The 20679-nt window shown below is 45.4% G+C and overlaps 1 protein-coding gene across 1 annotated transcript in view; it reads left to right on the forward strand.

Moving 5' to 3' along the window:
* Nucleotides 1-20073, forward strand: part of LRRK2 (leucine rich repeat kinase 2) — a 1602077-nt gene extending 1582004 nt beyond the window's left edge. Inside the window, exons 51-52 of the mRNA XM_085654107.1 lie at nt 16267-16396; nt 16480-20073. Of these exons, the coding sequence (XP_085510233.1) occupies nt 16267-16388 (122 nt within the window). The 3' untranslated portion in view covers nt 16389-16396; nt 16480-20073. The remainder of the gene's footprint in view (nt 1-16266; nt 16397-16479) is intronic.
* Nucleotides 20074-20679: the final 606 nt, after the last annotated feature.

Consider the following 20679-nt stretch of genomic DNA (forward strand, 5'->3'; position numbering starts at 1 on the left):
TCCAGACAAAGTTGCGCTTCGCACCCAGGCTTCCTTTTTACCAAAGGTTGTGACCCCATTCCATATGGGTCAATCCATTACATTGCCCACCTTTTTTACCCCCGCTTCCCTCTAATGAGGAGGAGCATCTCCACTGACTGGACCCAAAAAGAGCGTTGTCGTTACAAAAGAGTTCCGGGTGGACGACCAACTCTTTGTGGGGTATGTGGGAGCTAAGAAGGGAAGGGCAGTGCAGAAAAGAACCATCTCTCGCTTGGTTGTTCTCTCCATTAAGATCTGCTATGCCTTGGCAAAGAAGCAGCCCCCTGAGGGATTAAAGGCTTATTCCACCTGGGGAAAGGATGCAAGTACGGCCTCGGCTCGGGTTGTCCTAGTCCCGGACATCGGTCAGTCAGCAACGTGGACTTCTTTGCACACATTTGCTAAACACTACTGCCTGGACAGTCAGGTTCTTAGGGACAGGCATTTTGCCCGTTCGGTCCTGCAAGACTTCATAGTTTGTGGTATTGATCCGCAACCCACCACCGGGATGGTATGGCTTGGGTATCCAATTAAAAGGTAAAATTTGCAGCTAGAAGTCTCTATCAAATGAACAAGTTACTTACCTTTGGTAACTCGGTATCTGGTGGAGACTCTATCTAGTTGCAGATTCCTTACAGCCCCACCCATGCCTAACCACCTTGCGGACTAATGTTGTGAGGCTAGGGTTACTCTCCCTATTCAGGGCTCTAGTTTTGCACACAAATACGTCAGTTACTTTGTGGCTCTGCACTTTTGGTGTGGGAAAGGCAAAAAGTACTGACGTCCGCGCTCCTGGGTGGCGTCTTTATAGGTACCCCGAAGTCATAACCTACATTTATGGATGCCGACGGCACCGAATGGAGCCACCCGACAGCGTGTGCAAGGACTATTGCTCAGCAAAAGTTTCCAGATTCAGCCTGACGCCTGGGAAATTCAAAGGTAAGGAGTATGCAGCTAGATAGAGTCTCCACCAGATAATGCGTTACTGAAGGTAAGTAACTTGTTCATTAGGAGGGCAGGGTGGGAATGGTTCTAACTTCATGTTTAAAAACTCTCACTTTTAATAAGTGCCTCTCAGTGCAGTGATATAAAGTGACCTATTAATGTCAAAGTATCCGCAATTTAGATAAAGGTGCTTTTTGAATTTGATGAGACCTTATCATATTTTATCTGATGCTTGATTCATGATCATTAACATTTCAGGGCTCAGCTCCTAGACGAGCAAAAAAAAAACAATAGACAGCCAGGCTTGTGCAGTGATGCCGGGAAAGTGAGCAGCATTGTCGCTCTTCACCTTCTACCCCTCCGTCGGCCGACATGACACGGGAAGCAGAGGGTCTTCGTCCTTCGGCTCCGCCCATGGAGCCTGCTGGGATGACTCTGAGCTTCCCGAGCTTCCCTGGAGCTGGAGCGTCCCCTGCCCAGCTTTGTGCATTTTACGAAGCCCTCCCCTCCATCTTTGGGCTGATCCTCTCCGCCGGCAGGCCTTTGGGACCCCACAGACTTGGCTGGGGGTTCTAGGCCTTCTATGCGAGCTGCTCCAGCCTCTGCACTGCAGGGCCTCCTCAGATCCAGGCCTAGATCCGGATCGGCCCCAGTTGACCTCACAACACCTCCCCTGGCGCCGATCCCTCTGACTACGCCTCCCCCTCGACTTGGACATGGAGCCATACCAGTGTCGACCCACGCCGGTACTGGCCGGTACCTTTGTATCACTGTTCTATCCTGGTGTTCCTTTTCGCCCTGAGTGGCTGCCAGAGGAGGGTGAAGAGGACTGGGAGGGGTCTGTAGACCCTCTGGCAGGCCAGCTAGAAGTGCTGGACTGGAGAGAGGAGTTGGGTGATGCCAGTGGTCTGGACACCTTCCCAGACCTTGGTATGCTTACTCCCCCTACCATGGCCACAGAGGAGGGAGCCTCCTACTCTGTGGTGTTGTATAGGTCCTACGGTGGCAGTCAGGACTAACCTCCTGACTGAGGTGCATCAAACGGCAGCGGCCTCTTTGGAGCCCCTGCTGCCATTCAATGTGGCCCTCACAGACATCCTTCTGGGCACTTGGTCCAAGCCCAGCACATGGGCTCCTGTGGATAGGATGATTGCCCAATGCCACCACCCGGCCCAGCTCGACCCTATTTTCCTCTCCGAACACACCACCCCGAGAGCTTGGGGTCCAAGCCTCAACATCCAGAGGCACGCTCCCTACTGCTCCCCCAGATAGAAACCCAAGAAGCTGGACCATCTTGGGAAGAAGATGTTTTTTTCCGCCAGCTTAGGACTGCGGTCGGTGAACACCGCATGTCTCTAGGGCCGCTACACTCACTCTCTGTGGGACACGGTTGTGCAAGTGCTGCCACAGTGCCCGGAGGAGGCCCAGACTGTACTCTCCCGTGCAGTTGCAGAGGGTTGAGACGCAGCGAAGTTCGCCATTCGATGTGGGCTGGAGACTGCTGACTCGCTAGGCAGAACAATTTTTGCATCAGTAGCCTTGAGACGCTACGCCTGGCTGAGGTCCACTGGCTTTTCCGGGGATATCCAATTGACCCTTTTGGACATGCCTTTGATGGTCGGCGCCTGTTTGGCAACAAGGCGTACAATGCGCTCAAGTGCTTCAAGGACTCTCGGTCTACAGCCAGATCCTTGGGCCTCGCTGCCACCTCTCGCCCCGTTCAATCCACCTTTAGCCCGTTTCGTGGCTACGAAAGGGGTGGCCCACCACATTCCACTCAGGGCCACAGGCCGGCGCAAGCTACTCAGCCTCTGCGTGGCCGGGGACGTGGGACCCAGCGCTGTGGGTCTGGGGGCCAGCGGGCAGGTCAGTCCACCAGTGCCCCCTCTGCATCAGTCTCCAAGCCTTCCTAGTCCGACCTTAAGGGGCCACCAGGTGCCAGTGGGTGGCAGGATTTGCCATCACCTCCCCCGCTGGCACAACATTATGTCGAACAGGTGGGTTTTGCAGAAAGTCTGAAGAGGCTACTTCCTCCCCTTCAAGACTACTCCTCCTTCCCTGCCACCAGCCCTCCATTGCATATCAGAGGATCACTTGGCCCTTCTCCGTCAGGAAGTTACGGCTCTCTTGGCAAAGGGAGCCATCAAGCGAGTCCTTGTGCCAGAAGTAGGTCATGGTTGTTATTCCCACTACTTCCTGGTGCCCACGAAGGACAAAAGCCTGCGTCCTATCTTGGATCTTAGGGACGTCAACCGCTTCCTCCGGAAGGAGAAGTTCAAAATGTTGACATTGGCTCGGGTCTTGTCTGCTCTCGACCCTTGAGACTGGATGGTAGCATTGGACCTGCAGGATGCTTATTTCCACATCCCCGATTCATGGTAGGCCACGAGCTTTTTCAGTTTACTGTGCTCCCCTTTTGCCTTACCAGCGCCCCTCAGGTGTTCACGAAAGTGATGGCGGTGGTCGCAGCTCATCTGCGCAGATCAGGGATTCCAGTCTTCCCCTATATCGATGACTGGCTGTTGAAGGTGAGCTCACCCCCGGCTGTCATCTTCCACCTCCAGACTATGGCGGACCTCCTGCACTCACTGGGGTTCACTATCAACGTACCAAATTCACACCTGATTCCATCAGAAGCTCATTGGAGCAGTTCTGGATACAGCGCAGTTTCGGGCTTATCCTCCCGAGCAGCGAGTCCGGGATATTCGAGCTATGATACCGATGACTCTGACTCTATCCCGGACTTCGGTGAGAATGATCCTGAGGCTGCTGGGCCTCATGGCCTCCTGCATCCTGTTGGTGGACCATGCCAGGTGGCATATGTGGGTTCTGCAGTGGGATCTGAAGTTCCAGTGTGCGCAGCATCAGGGGAATCTTTCCGATCGTGTCCAGATCTCGGAGGGCACTGCACATCAATTACAGTGGTGGCTAACGAGCAAGGATTATGTCAACAGCAGATCACTTTCCCTTCCCCAACCAGAGTTCACAGTGGTGACAGATGCATCACTCCTGGAGTGGGGTGGCCACATGGGAGAGTCAGCCACATGGGAGAGGCAGAGATCAGAGGCCTCTGGTCTCCGGCGGAGAGTCCGTGGTCCACATAAACCTTCTGGAGCTCCGGGTGAATTGTCTTGAATTGTCTTGCACTGAAGGGATTCCTTCCTTCTGGACAAGGAATAGTAGTGGTCACAGACAACAGTTATGCCATGCGGTATTGCAACAACAGGGTGGAGTGGGGTGGGGTCGTGGACCCCCTGTCAGAAGGGCCTTCGTCTCTGGAAGTGGATGGAACATCAGGGCATGCCCTTGGTGGTTAAACACTCGGTGATTGATGGATCACGAATGGCGTCTTCACTCGAGGTGGTGAAAGGTCTCTTTCAGCAGTGGGGAGAGCCTTGGTTAGATATTTTCGCCACCGAAGAGAACGCGCAAAGTCAGCAGTTCTGCACGTTGGAATTTCCAAGGCAGCACTCGCTAGGTGAAGCTTTTCGCCACGAGTGGAGTTGCGATCTTCGATACGCCTTTCCACCGATACCACTTCTGCCCAGAAGTAATTATTGTGGCTCCGGACTAGGCACGAAGAGTCTGGTATCCGGAGCTCTTGAACATGGCCATCGATCCTCCGATCAGACTGCCTCTTCGGGAGGATCTTCTGTCGCAGCAGCAGGGGACGGTACTCCACCCAAACCTGTCCAGCCTCCACTTCCTTGCGTGGAGATTGAGTGGCGACAGTTGACAGACTTTGACCTTCCTCCTGAAGTCTGTAATGCTATCTTGGCAGCCAGGCGTCCCTCTACTTAAACAGTATACGCCTATAGATGGAACAAATTTGTGGCATAATGCGCAGCAAAGGCTGGGGATCCCCTTTCTGCCCCCCTTTCTGAGGTTCATCTCTTCCTGCTTTCTTTTGCCCAGCAGGGCTCTGCTCTAGGCACCCTCAAGGTCTATCTTTCTGCCGTTTGGACCTTTCTTCCCCTCCCTGATCAACCTTCTCTTTTCAAGTCCCCTATTGTAAATCGCTTCCTTAAGGGTTGAACTCACCTGTTTCCTCCTATTCCTTTCGTAATGCCCCAGTGGGACTTGAACCTTGTTCTGACTTACCTTATGTGTGCTCCTTTCAAGCCGCTACATAATTATCCTCTCAGACTCTTCACTTTAAAAACTGCTTTTTTGGTGGCCATCACCCCTGCTCACAGGTTGAGTGAGCTTCAGGCTCTTTCTTCAAAACCTCCTTTCCCTGCTGTTCATCCAGACAAGGTTGTCCTTCGAACTCAATCTTCTTTTCTTCCCAAAGTGGTTACCTCTTTCCACATAGGACAGACCATCACTTTTCCCACCTTCTTCCCGCCCATGCATCCTTCTAAAGAGGAGGAGAAGCTCCACCATCTGAATCCAAAACGTGAGCTTTCATTTTATGTGAATCGCACAAAAGAATTCTGGGTGGATGATCAGCTCTTTCTTGGCTATATGGGCTCCAAGAAAGGTTGGCCGTGCAAAACCTCTCGATGGGTTGTTCTTTGCATTAAAACTTGTTATTCCTTGGTGAAAAAGGAACCTCCAGTAGGGTTGCGCGCCCATTCCACCAGGGCGACTTCTGCCACTACTGCTTTTGGACGTGGAGTCCCCCTTCAGGACATCTGCCAGGCAGCCATGTGGTCTTAATTGCACACGTTCACTAAACATTATTGCCTGTATAGCCAAGTCTGGAGAGACGGCTTCTTTGGCCGCTCCGTTCTTCGGTACCTCCTGGTGTGAACTTGGTTTGCAGACTCACCTCCGGGGTTGGTATTACTGGGGTATCTATTCTAAGATAAGGAATCCATTACTAATAGTCACTTTCAGATGAACAAGTTACTTACCTTCGGTAACAATATATCTGTAAGAGACATATATTAGTTATGTATTCCTTACTGCCCCACCCATCCTCCCTGTTCTGCAAACTGACTTCTAGAATAAGGGACTCCCTTTCAGAGGGCCCTAGTTTTATGCACCAGTGGTCAGTGTCTTGCATGGCTCTGCGCTTCTGGCGTGGAATGTCGTGTAAACAACTGACTTCAGCGTGCAGGGGTGGCGTCTAAGTAGATACCGCGACGTCATTCCGACGATCACGACGAATGTGGAATCGAATGATGCCACCTACCGATGCGCAGGGGTACTGCTGAACAAAATTCTCCGGATCCAGTCTGACGCTTGGGGGTAAATCTAAGGTAAGGAATACGTAACTAATATATGTCTCTTACAGATATATTGTTACCAAAGGTAAGTAACTTGTTCTTCACCTACAAAAAGCAATAGAAGAAGAACTTAAAAAGCTCATAAAGGTGGACATCATCGAGAGGCCACAAGGGCCAACACCATGGAAATCACCCTTTGAGTTTGGGTGTTGGTCGATAGTGAACACCCGCTCGAGTGCCTTAGTGCGTCTGTCGGCCAATGGCCGACTCTAGGCAGATATATAAAGGTCCCTCTGGTACCCTGCACCAAAGAGAGTCCTTGATTTCATTTTTAGCTCCGGCTGCTTGGGAAGAGCTTCCAAAGCCGCCTGAATGTTTATATTTTTTTTACTGTAATGTAAAAGTAAAACAAGCTGGGGTGAAAGTAAAACAAGCCGAAGGGCTTGTTTTACTTTCAGCGAATCAGTGCTTGGATGCATATCTTAGCCCACGAGCACTGATTCCCATAGAGGAGGTATTGTTGGAAAGGGGACAATCTCTCCTTTCTAATGGTACCTCTGCCCAGTGGATCCCTGCTTGGGGATTGCCACAGGAGAATGATCCCCAAGCAGGGATCTACCCAACAGGCTCCAGGGATAGGGGAGTGGCCCCTAAGGCAAGGGCTTATGCTTCCCCAGGGGAAAATTGACATTTCTGTTTTATTTACCCCTGGGGGCGCAAATAGGCTAGTTGCCTCCCAATCTGCCCCCAGACAGGGCATAAAACTCTCTGGACACCACTGTTAATTAAAAAAAATATATATAAGTATGGGGGCAGCCCAACATGGGCATAGCCATGCCCCCACCACTTAAAAAATACGATTTGAGTGCCCCAATCAACTCCTTCAAGGGGGACCAAAGGTCCACTAGACACCAGGAAATAACCTTATTTAAAAAAAAGATAGGCTTGTGGGCCGCCCACCATGTGCTTGGCCATGCCTTGACCCCCAACAAGAGGACATACAGTCTTTCTGTGCCCTCAAAGGGGCAGATGGGGTAATTACCCCGGTCTGCCCATCCAGGGGTCAGAAAGCCCAATAGACACCATGATCAATTAAAATAGAATATAGGGTGGGAGCGGCCCAATATGGCCATTACCATGCCCCACCCGTAAAAAATAATGCAACCGACTTTCTGCCCCCCACTCGAGGGCAGATGGGGGTGATTGCCCCCAATCCCCCCCCCCGGCACTAGACACCAGGGAATGTCTTTTTATTCAAATATAGTGGTGGGGGCTGTCCACCGTGGGCATGGCCTTGCCCCAACCCCAGCAAGATGACAGACAGACTTTGTGCCTCCCCTGGGGGCAGATGAGGGTGAATACCCCATCTGCCCCTGCCAAGAAGGGGAAGGTGGTTGAAAGCCCACTAGACACCACGGCCAATAAATAAAAATATTGGCGTAGGGGAAACCCAATGTGGGCGTGGCCACGCCCCCACCCCAAAATAAATAAGGTGACAGACTTTCAGCCCTGACGGAATTGCCCCCAATCTGCCCCCTCAGGTGGGCTTGACGCCCACTAGAGCCCAGAGAAAAAAACATAGGGGTCGCGGCTGCCCACCATGGGAATAGCCATGACCTCACCCCAAAAGGAGTACAGACAGTCTTTCTTCCACCTCTCAGCAGCAGATTGGGGCAATTACCCCAGTCTGCCTCCCCGGGGGGGGGGGGGGGGACAGAAAGCCCACTAGACCCCAGAGACTAAATTTATGCAGTATTTTTGGGGCTTAGGTTGACCCCACGGGCATGGGCCCATGCTCTCTCCACCCCATTGCCCAATAGACTTTCTGGCACCCTGGAGAGTGGATAAGGCTACTCCCCAGGGGGACAGAATGCCCACTAAACACCAGACATTTCAACACAGAGCCAAAACAAACAAAAGGAGGGTGCGGCCTACCCTGATATCAAGCCATACCCCCTCCCCAGAAGACGCTGTAGTGTCTTTCTGACACCCCCTCCCTCCTACCCGGGTGCAGTTAGGACTTTTGTCCCAATTGGGGAGATTGCCCAAAATAAAAATATGCCCTCCAGGTAGAAAGTCTACCTGACACTAGGGATTTTGCCTTTGCATTGGCCACACCCCCACCCCAAAAAAGGAACAAGACAGTCTTGTTTAAACCCCTACCCTCCCAGGGCAGGCAGGAGTGTTGTCCCAATTTGCCCCTACAGGCCAGAAAGCCCACTGCATGGCAGGAATATATTTTGTGAATAAAATAATGAAGTGGTCCGGGGTTCTGGCCCATTTTAACATATGCCCCACCCTCACCCCTAGTCTTTTCAGTCATTTTTCTCCCCTTTGCACTAAGAAATCCCATCCCAATGGCAAACAAGAGGGCATTTGATTCCTTTGTGTGTTGTTTTTACATATCGGCCAGGAGAGTGTGTCTAACTCCCAATATCGTCCCTCTTGCAATGGTGAATGGCTAAACTTGTTGAGCTTGGGTAGACTGCCACCTGGGAAAACCTACCAGACTTACACAGTTCTGAAATCTAGACACCCGTGGGAGTCCAGGGTGGTCTGGTCCGCATGGATCCCACAATATTGTCTTACCCACTATGCCCTGCATACCACAAACTTTGGCTAAAAACACTCTCACATGTCTATGTGGAAAACTTCTGGAATCTGCAGGGAGCCACACATTTCCTACTACCCAGCATTCCCCCATCTCATGATAACAATGGTACCTCACTTGTGTGTATGGGCCAAAGGACCTTGACACAAAAGGCCCTAAAACACTATGTGGAGAGATCAGCTATAGGGGTTGCAGTGGGATTTTTGGCCGTGCTCGATCGCCACCCATGGAAACCCATGAAGCACAGTCCATTTTAAAAACTAGGCAACACAGGGATTCCAGGATAGTGTGGCTTGCATGGATGCCATGAGGTTTTCTTACCCGCAATGCCCTGTAAACCTCAAACTATGCCTGAAATCACAAATTTCCTTAAAATTCTGTAATGAAAACTTCTATGATCCACAGGAATTCACAAAGATCTTACCTCCCAGTGAATGCTGAGTGGAAGGAAGTTTGTGGTTCTCTGCTGATTCCAGAACTTTCCATCTCAGAAATGTAAGGAAAATGTGTTTTTGTAGTCAAAGTTTTAGGTTTACAAGGAATTTGGGGTAAAAAAACAAGAGATGAGAGCCACGCAAGTCACTCCACCCTGGATTCCTCCTGGTGTCTTGTTCTAAAAAATATTTCGATTTGTTGGATTTCCATAGGTGCCAGCTGAGCTAGGGCCCAAAAACCCACAGCTACCCACAGTGGAATAAAGTGTCAGTTTTCATTAGAAATATGTAGTGTATCCATGTTGTGTTTTGGGCTATTTCCTGTTGTGCCCTCTAGACCTATCCACACAACTGAGGTACCATTTTTATCGGAAGGTGCGGGAGCATGGAATAGTAAAACATTTGTTATTACCAATTAGATGTTGCTGCATTTGCGCCTTCCATATGTAAGCCAGAGTGTGAATTTTGAAAAATACCCTCAAAATCAGTTGCTAGTATGGGAACCCACACATTCAGAAATGTACAAATAACCACTGCTCTTAAAACTCTATAACTTGTGCTAATTTCAGAAATACATAGGATTTCTTGCTACCCATTTTTCACTCTGCATATTTCACCATATGAATTGGTCTAGTCTCGATTCAAAAAAAGAAACCATTGTACGTTGCAGCTCGGTTGTTGGCTCTGGCTACCTTGGGTTCTTGGAGAACCTACAAACCCTATTTATCCCAGCAACCGGAAGGGTCTAGCCGATATAATGGTATATTACTTTTGTAAATTAGCCATCGTGACAAAACGTTACAGAGGAAAACATTGTCACTAATAACCGTTTTTTCCTATTAATTTTCAATATTTCTTTATTTAAATATTGAGTTTATTTGGGAAAACCTTGTTGGATCTACACGTATGACCCCTTGCTGAATTCAGAATTTTCAAAAACAAGGTGATGGATGAAAGTCTTGAATTAATCACAGCCACTGGCAATTGCTCAGGCCGCATTCCAATCCATTGTTTTTCGCCCACTATGCCACCTCTGTTTGGACCCAGCCATATGACAATCAGTCTTGACTATGCTCCTCATGGAAACAGTCCTGCCCGAACTGCCAGGCCAGGTCCTGAATCGGAACACAAGCAACCTAGGACCAGTTTCGCCCTAGTTAGGGCTCTTCAGCCAGGAATACCTTGGTTCCAGTGGCATAGTGAGCCTGGGACCCAGGTGTGAGCGTACCTGGCGCACTTACAGCAGCGGCACATGCAAAAAGAAGAAGCATTTGTTATCCTGAGTGGGATAGGTATGTCCAGGCATAGATCTTGTTCTTGCTATGCTACTGGATGCAGGCTATCTTGAACGATGAGGGATGAAATCTGTCCTAGGATGCTTGTTTCCGGTCCAGGGAGGACCTGGCCTGGCAGTTTGGGCTGGACTGCTCCAATGGGGAGATGGGTCAAGATTGATTTGCATATGGCTGGGCCCATACTGGAATGGCTGGTGAGCAAACAGGTGATGGCTTTTGGCCCAGATCTCTGACTAGGGGTCAGTTTTTGACATTGTACAGCATTCCGTCTATCAATTGTTCTTTTTGCATTTGTCACCCCGAGTGGGATGGGTATGCCCTGACATGGGTCCCATGCTCGCCATGCAACTATATTCAGACTATCCTTGCTGATTAGGGGTGATACCCCGAAACCAGTCCTAGGATGCTTGTTTCTGGTCCAGGCAGAAAGCGGTGGCAGTGAAGAGGACATTGAGAAGAGACATGTCCCTGCGTACAGGCCACTATTGTATTAGAAAAAGGGATAAGCTAAGTAAAGGAACTTAGTGCACCCTCTCTCCAGTGTCATCGTTGCACCCCTAACAGAATAGCTTCCTTGGTCTTGTGTACAGTGTCCTGGAATAGCTGCAAAGCAAGTGCTCTGCATTGCCTAGATCTTTCAAAAAATCAATCTAACAGTGGTATACATGTTGGGAAAAAGTCCTGAGCCATCACATTAAAATGGACAGCATCTGAGAAACTAAATGAGCACACTCAAGCATGCCTGAAAACTACCACTTCTGCATTAAAGGATCTTGCTACATTATCAGCTTTACAGAGGTGGTCTTCATAAAGTGTTTCACTGTTTGCTCACCATACATAACAAATTAGCCTAATGGACTGGTATGCTATTTGTAGTTTTTGCTTAGGAGCAAGAAGTTTGTTTCTTTTTGTTCTCCCCTACTCTTCAAATAAGGAGGTGGCAGCAATTCTGAAAACAGGAAGGGAGCCACAATGATGGGCTTTGAGCCAGCAAAGCTAACCTTTGACATGTGAAGACAAAGGATTTACCACTTTTTTAATTACGCCTTGAGGATCCAGCCTGGTTTCGTCCAGATCAGGAATTCCAACAGGGATTTTTCAGGGCGGCCCCTTGTCCTATGAATACCTCCATTCAAGTCAAACCCAGTTACAACTGTTTGTATTAGAGAAGGCTGATTGAAAGCAATGTTGCTGATCTCTAGTAAAGATACAATTTTAAGTAGAAGCTCATCAAAAGAATTTCAGAATTAGATGTTCCATCAAACTTAACATTTACCTTTCATATATGATCTATGTCGCTTTCTCAGGGTCCTCTTTCTTAAATTTGGTTTCAATGAAGTAATGCATTGTGCTGTTTGTTCTAAATCAGAGACTACCCTTTTCATAGTTACATTGTTTAGCAAAATGTGGTTCCTGTGCCGTCATTCCATTCCAGTTTATATTTTTCTTTGTGCAAGCTTGCGGAGAAAGTCCTCCAATCCCCTTCCTGTTTCTGCCCCTTCAGAGATCTGCTTTGCCTCTCCACGTGTGCATTGCACTTCTTCCGCCATTACCTCTCTCTATCTACCTTGTGCTTCACCAGTGGCACTTGGTTTCCTGGCTTCTGCTTGATCCTCAGTTCCTCAATCCTATGCTTGGCGCTTTGTATCTTCTTCACTGCCCCACACCCTCTTCGAATTACATTAATTTGTCCTCATTTCCAGTCATTAATTTCTTTACTCTTTACTCTCCAACTATGTGACCTCGTCCGACTGCTCGTGCTCATCAGCTTGTACACATTTTCTTGAATTAGAAAAAGAACTTCCTGTATGTGTTTTTTTCTGTGCAATGGCAGTCATCGCTCTATTTTATTTGATTCTCATGTACGTGCTTTGAAGGAAAAAAACATTTTCATTTTTTATTCACAGCACAGAATTGCTCCTTGCGAGGCTACTGATAACTCTTGAGGTTTTTTTGTTCAAATTATGAGTTGTTTTTTTAAAAATTAGTCATTTGGTAATTTACGTGTGGAATTTAAAATGTTTCAGAAATGTCACCCCTCCACAGGTGCATACGGAAGACTGCTTCCCTCCTCCTGTAGCTACACCACTAGTACATGCTGGTGCATGCCTCGCCTCCCCTTCAGCAGCCCCTGTACCACATACCATTGTCTACTCCCAAACCCAACAGCCCACATGCCATTCACTGGGGGAATGTGCTGAGTAGTAGACTAGTGCACCTGTGTAATATGTCCCAACTCCACCTCTGCGATCTATTACAGGACCATAACTCTGGTGCTGTTTATAGAGCACGGGGGACCATGTCCGAGCTCTGGCAGCTCTGTCTTGGATGTCCCAGGCCCTAGTCATGCATTTATAAGTGTTCCTTCTGACAGCCTCGTTACGGTCATATTTCAGAGCGCAGCTGCCTCATACGACCGTTGTCTATATTTCCTCAGCCAACAGCACCATATAATTAGCAAATATAGGTACTGGCTGTCTGTGCTTATCTTGCAAAATAATGAGTGCAGGGGTCCAAATTTGTGTCAGAAGCTCGCATGCGCCAATGCAGGATGCCCGTGTTGTTGAATACCAAGACAGTAAAATCTTGACGTCATCCCATGCCTCTATCTTCGATCAACATACTTTCTATTCTCCTTTATTTCACTCTTGTAAGTTCTATTCCATCCATGCCTTCTCGCTTTATAACTGTTTTGTCCATTCGTCTCTTCCTCCTTCTTTCCTGCTTTGTGCTTTTATCTCTCTTGTTCTGGGTTCAAAGTCTAAAAAATTAAATACTGTACACCAAAAATAGTGCGGGTAGGCCCACTGGCAATCACTGGCTCAAATTAAGCAGTGAAGGCTGTGGCACTGAATAAATACGAGCGTTCACAGATAACAGATATTTATTGTTCCCGAACTGAATGGCATTCATTTTATTGCCCGCGTAATAATGAAAGTCTGAGTTAACCCACAAGTGGTCCAACACAGACCATGGATAATTTAGTCCACTGAGCAACCGGATCCTGCTGTATTACTAACAGCAGGAGCATAGCTATCACTAGTGCAGCAGGTACAATGGCATTGGGGCCAATGTGTATATCAAGGGCTCACTGAACCCCAATTATGCCCTATTTTTTTCTAGTAAACAAGGGGACATGAATCCTCCTGCCCCTCATTGCCTCAACACCATCGTTGTGTGCCGGAACTCTAGTCTTCGTCCTGATCCACTTATGCGCCCTGAAAATGCCTTTGCCAAAATGCATCCGCTTCTCTTTACATCTGCCCACACCACAGCTTTGCCTGCAAGCGTTTCAACATTAGGGATGGAGATTCAGAAAAACTCCGCAAACCACCACGTTGATGAAGGCGAGTGAGAAAATCAAACACCTCCCGGGGAGATTTCTCAACGCAGGCGGTCGTGCAGAGTCTCTACTTCTCAGGTTGAGAAAGCTCCCGCTCACGTTGAGAAAGCTGCTGCTCAAGTAGAAAATCTACTCAAGTGGCAGAAAGAAGCAGCACTCTCTGGGCGCAGCATGGTGCCATTCACATTGATTTTACAGCATGGGTCAAGCTTCTGGTTCTAAAACTCAGCACGAGTAGCGTGACATACCAAAACTTTGCCTCCTTCACTGTGAAAGGCAGTCCAGTGGCTTCAAACAGAAGGCAATTACAGGTTTGCATTCACTGTAATTTCCCCTTCCCTGTCAGTGCCTGGTGCGGCCCCCAGTTAAAGGCAAAAGAAATCGGCAAAGTGCACCCATTATGTAATACTGGCCCTGGTTGTTCAACATGAGATTCTTACAATTTCAGCAGAGATTATTTTTATTTATGGGTATTTATAAAGTGCAGTAAGACTCATAGAGTCTCTTGGCACTGTAATTGTAGAAAATGAGGGCATGACATAAAATCACCAAACCACAAAATTTCCATAAGTTGATTTCAGAGCAAATGTAGAAAGGAAGTGAGGGAGGTCCAAACTGATGAGTCCAGAACCTGGAAAGATGTTATGCCCCCTAGAAAGATTTTCCATCCTTATTATGGCTTGTCAAAGGAAAATGTATTTAATGAAATATTCTATAGTCCAAAGATGAATGGGGGACATTTTTAATAGAAGTTCTAGTTATGTTTGTATAAATAAAGGTGCACATTAGACAGTCTGCCACATGTTTGTGTGTGATCCATTTTTGACTTTAATAATGCACACTTGTCTCGAGTATTTGGGCCATTGTGCCTCCTTTGAAAGTTAAAACACACACTTTTTTTGATCACTTACCTTGACTCAAAGAGGTGCACTGTCATATCCCTCTATTCCAGGCTCTGCCCCTTCTCTGTTCCCTGCTGTGTATGAACTCTCTGACTTCCTTCTTTGTTTTTTTGCTGTTGTTACTTTAATCTCAGTGTCACCTCTGCCTGCCTCATGTTCTATCATCTTTCTATGCCCCCAGGTTCTGTAATCCTTGTGGCAACTGAATTTCAGTCAGATCCTTCAACTACCCCATACTTACACACAGTAACAGTCTATGCGCCGTTTTCCAATTTCCAGTTGTGTTATCAAAACTCCAGCAACTCACCCTACATGTCCCATAGTGGCTAAAACACAAATACCACCATTATACCACATGTACTGCACGGGCACCCAGAAACACTATGTAAATTGGAGCTCTTCATAACCTTGCCAGGGGTGTGAAAAGTTGTATAAATACAATCGGACCTACCAGAAAGCCCTTTGGGCCTCACAATGGGTAGGAAAGTGCTATATAAATGTAAGCAGACTAAAATGCTTGTGTTTTTTCTCTATCCTAGAATATACATCATTCAAATGCATAAGCAAAATTAATAAGGCTAGTTTGCAGTTTTAGTTGTAGGCCAAACCCATTGTGCTTTCATAGGAAGCAAAAAGAGTGTCAGAGGCAGTGAATCCCCTAACCAGTTATACAGTTAACAAGCTCTGGCAGTGCCAATAGGTCTGGCTTTTAAGGAATATCCTATAGTAATATGACGCATTACATGTGAATAGCATGTAAATGGATATATGTGTGGAAGCAATTAACTGTAGAATAATATTGGTGTAGATTAAAAGGTCAGGTGACTGTTGCACTGTCAAGTTAGGCCTAAACATCAATGTATGTTAATGACTGCCCTCCTCCCATTTGTGCAGCTGTCAGAAATAAAACACAAACAATTGTCTAGTTTTCTAATAGCATTACAATATCATGTGTGTGCCCCTGAAAGTTTAAGCTCAGGCAGCAATTGATCACAGCTGTGTGGAAGCACACAACTTCTGCCCAATCAAAACATGTAGTCGTGGCTCCCAACGTGGGGGGATCCAAAGCCCCCTCTCTAGTGATTCTCACACAATTGTCTGACGATAGCTGCGCTGTCAAGCGATACCATAAAAAACACATTTAAATGTAATAAATACCACAACCAGTAGGCCTGAGTGGTTAAACAACCTAATTTGACCCTTATTCTGGGCATGGGTCAAAGGCTGGGCATATTTAAAGATGTGTGCAGGGGCTGAGACAGATATGAAAGCATTACTCCTCAGCAAGTGTTAAAAAGTGGACTATTTATTTGTATGTATTGAAGCAATTACTGTTCAAAAGCATGAAAGACGATGGATTGTGACACCAGATAGACAAGCAGCATAATCCACCACTCCCAGAGAAAATGGCCGCAGGTATTCATTTGTATTTTAAGGTTGTGTTTATGGCACATTCATTTATTATTTATAACCGGTGATCTGAAGCCAATACTATACTTTGTTGTTTTAACTTTTTCCTCATTTTGATCTTTGTCTTCTAGAAGTGCAATCTTTTCTTTTTGTCTGGGATGCTAACCTTCCACACGAGGTGCACAACTTGAAAAAACATATTGAAATGAGACAGGAGCTAAGTGATAAAATGAAAAGTTTTTCTTTGGACTAAAAGCTTGGGTAAGTGATTAATTTTAACTGCATGATCCAATAATCCTTTCAACCTTATGACGTGTTTCACTGTGCCTGTTTTTGTATTGCAGGAGGCAGATTTTCGTGTTACAGATATGAAGCGACTTTCTCTGCAGAAATGAAGGGCCTGGTGCATGTATGAAGGATGAACAGAGCTCTTCATTGCTGTTCTAAAATGCTATTTTATTGCAAATTATCTGAAAGATTTCTTGAAAGCGCAACATGCCTGATCAAAGCTTGGATATTTTAACGCTTGCTTATACCACAGTCATGGAACAAAGCGGACAGCACATTACACCCAGCATATTACAAAGACCTACTATTCAGAGTGCCCAGGAATTAAATTACGAAACACGTGCCTTAGGAAGAGGAGCAAAAAATTTGGGCTGCAAGCCCAACGTGAAAAAGGTATACAGGAATCAGAAATTACCATTGCATAATGAAAATAAAAGCAAGCAAAAATCTAGTTCTTTATTATTGACCAGTGAGCATGAGCATCATTAGCGTAGCTTTCATTACATTTACCTAATCATACAATAATTCTTTACTGGTATGACCTACATAATAACAAGTATTCCGAAGTTCTTGAGGGTTTGTAATCTATAATACCTATGTATTACAAAGGTTTTGTGTAACAGGGTCCTGTGTACTTAGTACTCTGATGTTTTAGTACCAACTCGAGGATTTCCCCCTTCATAACGTGAATCTTGTCTGAGACCCTGCTGGTGAATTTGTTCTAGTAGCAATTGTGCGTCTCCTCAAATCTGGGGAGTATGCACTTTTCCTACAAGAAAGGTATGCTCCAGTTGTACATTTGTACATATTTTAATGTTGTTAACAAATGTTTAACTGATTAGCCTAACTCAGAACAATGCAACTTGCCATCAGTGCCTTTTGTATTGCTAATTAGGACCCGGCTTCTTCATTTCCTGCGTTTAGGTGGTCAAGGTCAAGTTTGAGATCATTTTTTAATGCTGTCTTCCATCAACCACTTGATTTTGATGATTAACCTACAAGGTGAATTTCCCTTCCACTAAAAAAGTCAGCTTTAAGTATATATTTTCGGGGTCTGTCTCACCTTCGTAAAATGTTTTATGAGGAAGGTTCACGAGCAGTGTGTTTTTTCTTACACAATTATTTTTATAACCACGGCAGTCTTATTGGTGGATGTGAGGAAGAATTGTCAGTTTTCATTGAACTTTTGATTTGGTTTGGACACCCGTTGATGATGTTATATTACAGAGTTGCAAAATTAATACCTGAGTGTCTTTAATAAGGTTGGTGATTGGCTAACATCATACGTTATGTTTTTTACATATTAATTTTATCCAGTTAATAAGCTTCTTTGAAATCGAGTTCCTATTACAATTAACATTTGTATAAATATTCAGCATGAAACAAAGTTGTTATTTTTAGTTTGACTTTGTCAGATACATGATATCTGGAAAATCCGGTGGATTCCAATCCTGCCAAACTCACATCCCTTCCATTTAAAAGTGAAAAAAGTGGGAATATTGCAGAGTTTCCAAAGATTTGGTCTCATGTGACTTCACCATCTTAAACTGTTGACATGCTGGCCTATTGGCCACTGTGCTGCCAGGTCATGGTGAGAGTGCCTTACAATGTGTAGGGTGCAGTGACCATCTCTGGATTTTTCTGAAAGTTGTGGCAGAATCTGACAGGCAAATTAATCAGTGGCCACCTTGTGCTGGGAGAAAACTCCCTGTTCATCAGACTCATTGATTTTTTTTTTTTTTTACTAAACAAAACTGAAAATTTTTCTGCCTACAGAGCATCTGGCTTATTGCCAGATGCACTGCTTCTGGGAGATGATGGTGGTCTCAAAATATAGAGGGCTGTCCTCCATGAGATCAGAGTAAGCCATGACCTCCACTGACCTCTTGGGATGGCAGTTCGCCCCCTGACGACTAAAGGACAGCAACGTCTCTTTAATGTTGTCTTGATTGAATAATGGATATTAAATTACAGCTAAAGTTACACCTGAAAGTTTAATCCTATGAGATATACTTGGTCAAGAAATTGAAATCTATTCTGCCAGCCTATACGTATTAATTAATTGCCCTGACTCTAGTACTCTCTCATGTATGATTTTAGAGACTCGTTGTGCATGTAATAGCACCATTCTTCTCTGTCAATATCGAATCAAGGAATTCCACAACTCAGTAATTTGCCTTATATGTGAATCAGAGAAGAATGATTGTTATGTCTTCTCCATCAAAGGAATTATATTACCTCCTGTTAGAGGCCTTTGATCATTTTAAAGAACTATTTATTCATAAAACCATATCTTAGCCCATCAAAATGTTGTTGGCTAATTAATTATGTTAAGTACAAAATATGCAACATTTTTTGCAATGCAATGAACATACATGCCTTGTCCATCATTAGTCAAATGGATGTAATACACCACCTAATGGTAGGTCTATCTGCCATTTAGTTGTACAAACTGACAAATTCCACCATCAGGACTCTCTTCTCATCACCCACTGGCCAATTGGTGGGCACAGACTCCTTTGCAAGTAGACTGTCCGAGGTAAATCTGCCCCACCCTTTTAACCTCAGCTCCAAGTGTTGATTTGCCTTTAAAGAGGTAGTGATGAGAAGTAGCTCTATTGAATGCAAATCGGGTACTGTTCTTTTCATCACCTACTCCTGTGAGATGACATAATAGTATTGATGGTAGAAGAATGACCATTGCTGTAGAATGAATGTTTTTGAATGCCCACATTGGAGAGATATACATAGGGAGGCATGGCCGGTTTCCCTGAGGCCAATAAGGTGTGGGGTGCATCCAGCTGACCATACAGCCTATCAAGAGGTGGCTTAAGAGTCCCCTACCAAATAGTGACTTACTATATGGCTCTCCTCCAACTCCTTGCCATTTTGGACCTTGCTCTTCCAAGGCGTCAGGTGCATATGGCTAGATAGGCTGTAAAACAAACCACTCATTCCTTTATCAAATGGCCTGTGCCGAGAGAGACAGATATGGGTAATTCCTTTCTGCTGGGCATTGCTGCCCGCAAAAAGATTTTTCTGTTACCTTATTGGTGCAAATGGCATTTCTTTAAATAGAATGCAAGGCAGTAAACGTGACATAAAGGGAGCTAACAGTTTTTCAGGTTTGTCCTTCATTCCGTTACCTTTCTTTTACATTTTCGAACGATATTGAAAAGGGTTATTTGTAAATGTCTCCTGTTACTTTATTGAAAGTTAAACCTGTTGTTCTCCAGTATTTATATTTCAGTCTCAAATTGTACTTTATGTATAATATTATTATGTGATATGTGGCAGTGATGACCTTTGGAATGGCATCATGCCTAAATGTACTTTTGTGAGCACTTAAATAATGTTGTTACTAGAGGGTTGGGGTTTATGTAGTTTGTAAATATTTGTTAACTTTGATAAAGAAATGCATTTTTTAATCAAAATGTTTGAAAGCCAGTTTTTTCTACATTTTTGTATGTTCTCACTGAAGGATTATGTGTTCATAATAAACGTTTACAGTCCCTCGATAGGCCAGAGGTAGGAACAAATGTAATTGTAACATCAGTATAAAAAGAGAACTGTATTGCTGTTACAAAAAAAATAATGTCTAGGTGCATTCAATAAATTTCGGTCTGTGCCTCTCAAGCTATGACAACATTTCACAGGTTGTTTATTCCATTGTGTCTATTTTATATCCCAGGTGCTTTCCATATGTTATTTCCACAACTGTTTTGATTTCCGTTTTTTTTCAATAAGATATGTCATAAGGTTCTGTTCAATGCTCAGCAATGCAAAAGACATAACCATAGGGCATTAGGAAACTAATATCATCATCTGTATTAGCTCATAAGATTGTATCTATTTTACTCTGCCTAAATTAATTAACAGGAATTAATGGTAAGTGTCTACCCTTGACCAGGTGATCACAGATACAGTATTTTTGGAAATAATATACAGTGCTGCAAAAAGTCACATACTCCTTTCTACTCCTACATTTTTAGGTCTCGATTACATGATGAACTACAGAGCACATGGGCTTTGTGGGAGCTCCCATCAGCTATTGGTTTTGATGCATTTTTCATAGGTTTCCTTGCTTGAGTGGGTTGTCAACCATACCTACCTACCATACATACCAACTATATCTACCTTACCAATCTAACATATGTACTATAACTTACCTACCATTCCTACTCGCCTTACCTAACGTGCCATATCTAACTCCAGGCTTACATATCCAGCATAGCTACTGATCATACCTACCTATC

The sequence above is a fragment of the Triturus cristatus genome, chromosome 4_1 (genome assembly GCF_964204655.1).
Source record: "Triturus cristatus chromosome 4_1, aTriCri1.1, whole genome shotgun sequence".
NCBI lineage: Eukaryota > Metazoa > Chordata > Amphibia > Caudata > Salamandridae > Triturus > Triturus cristatus.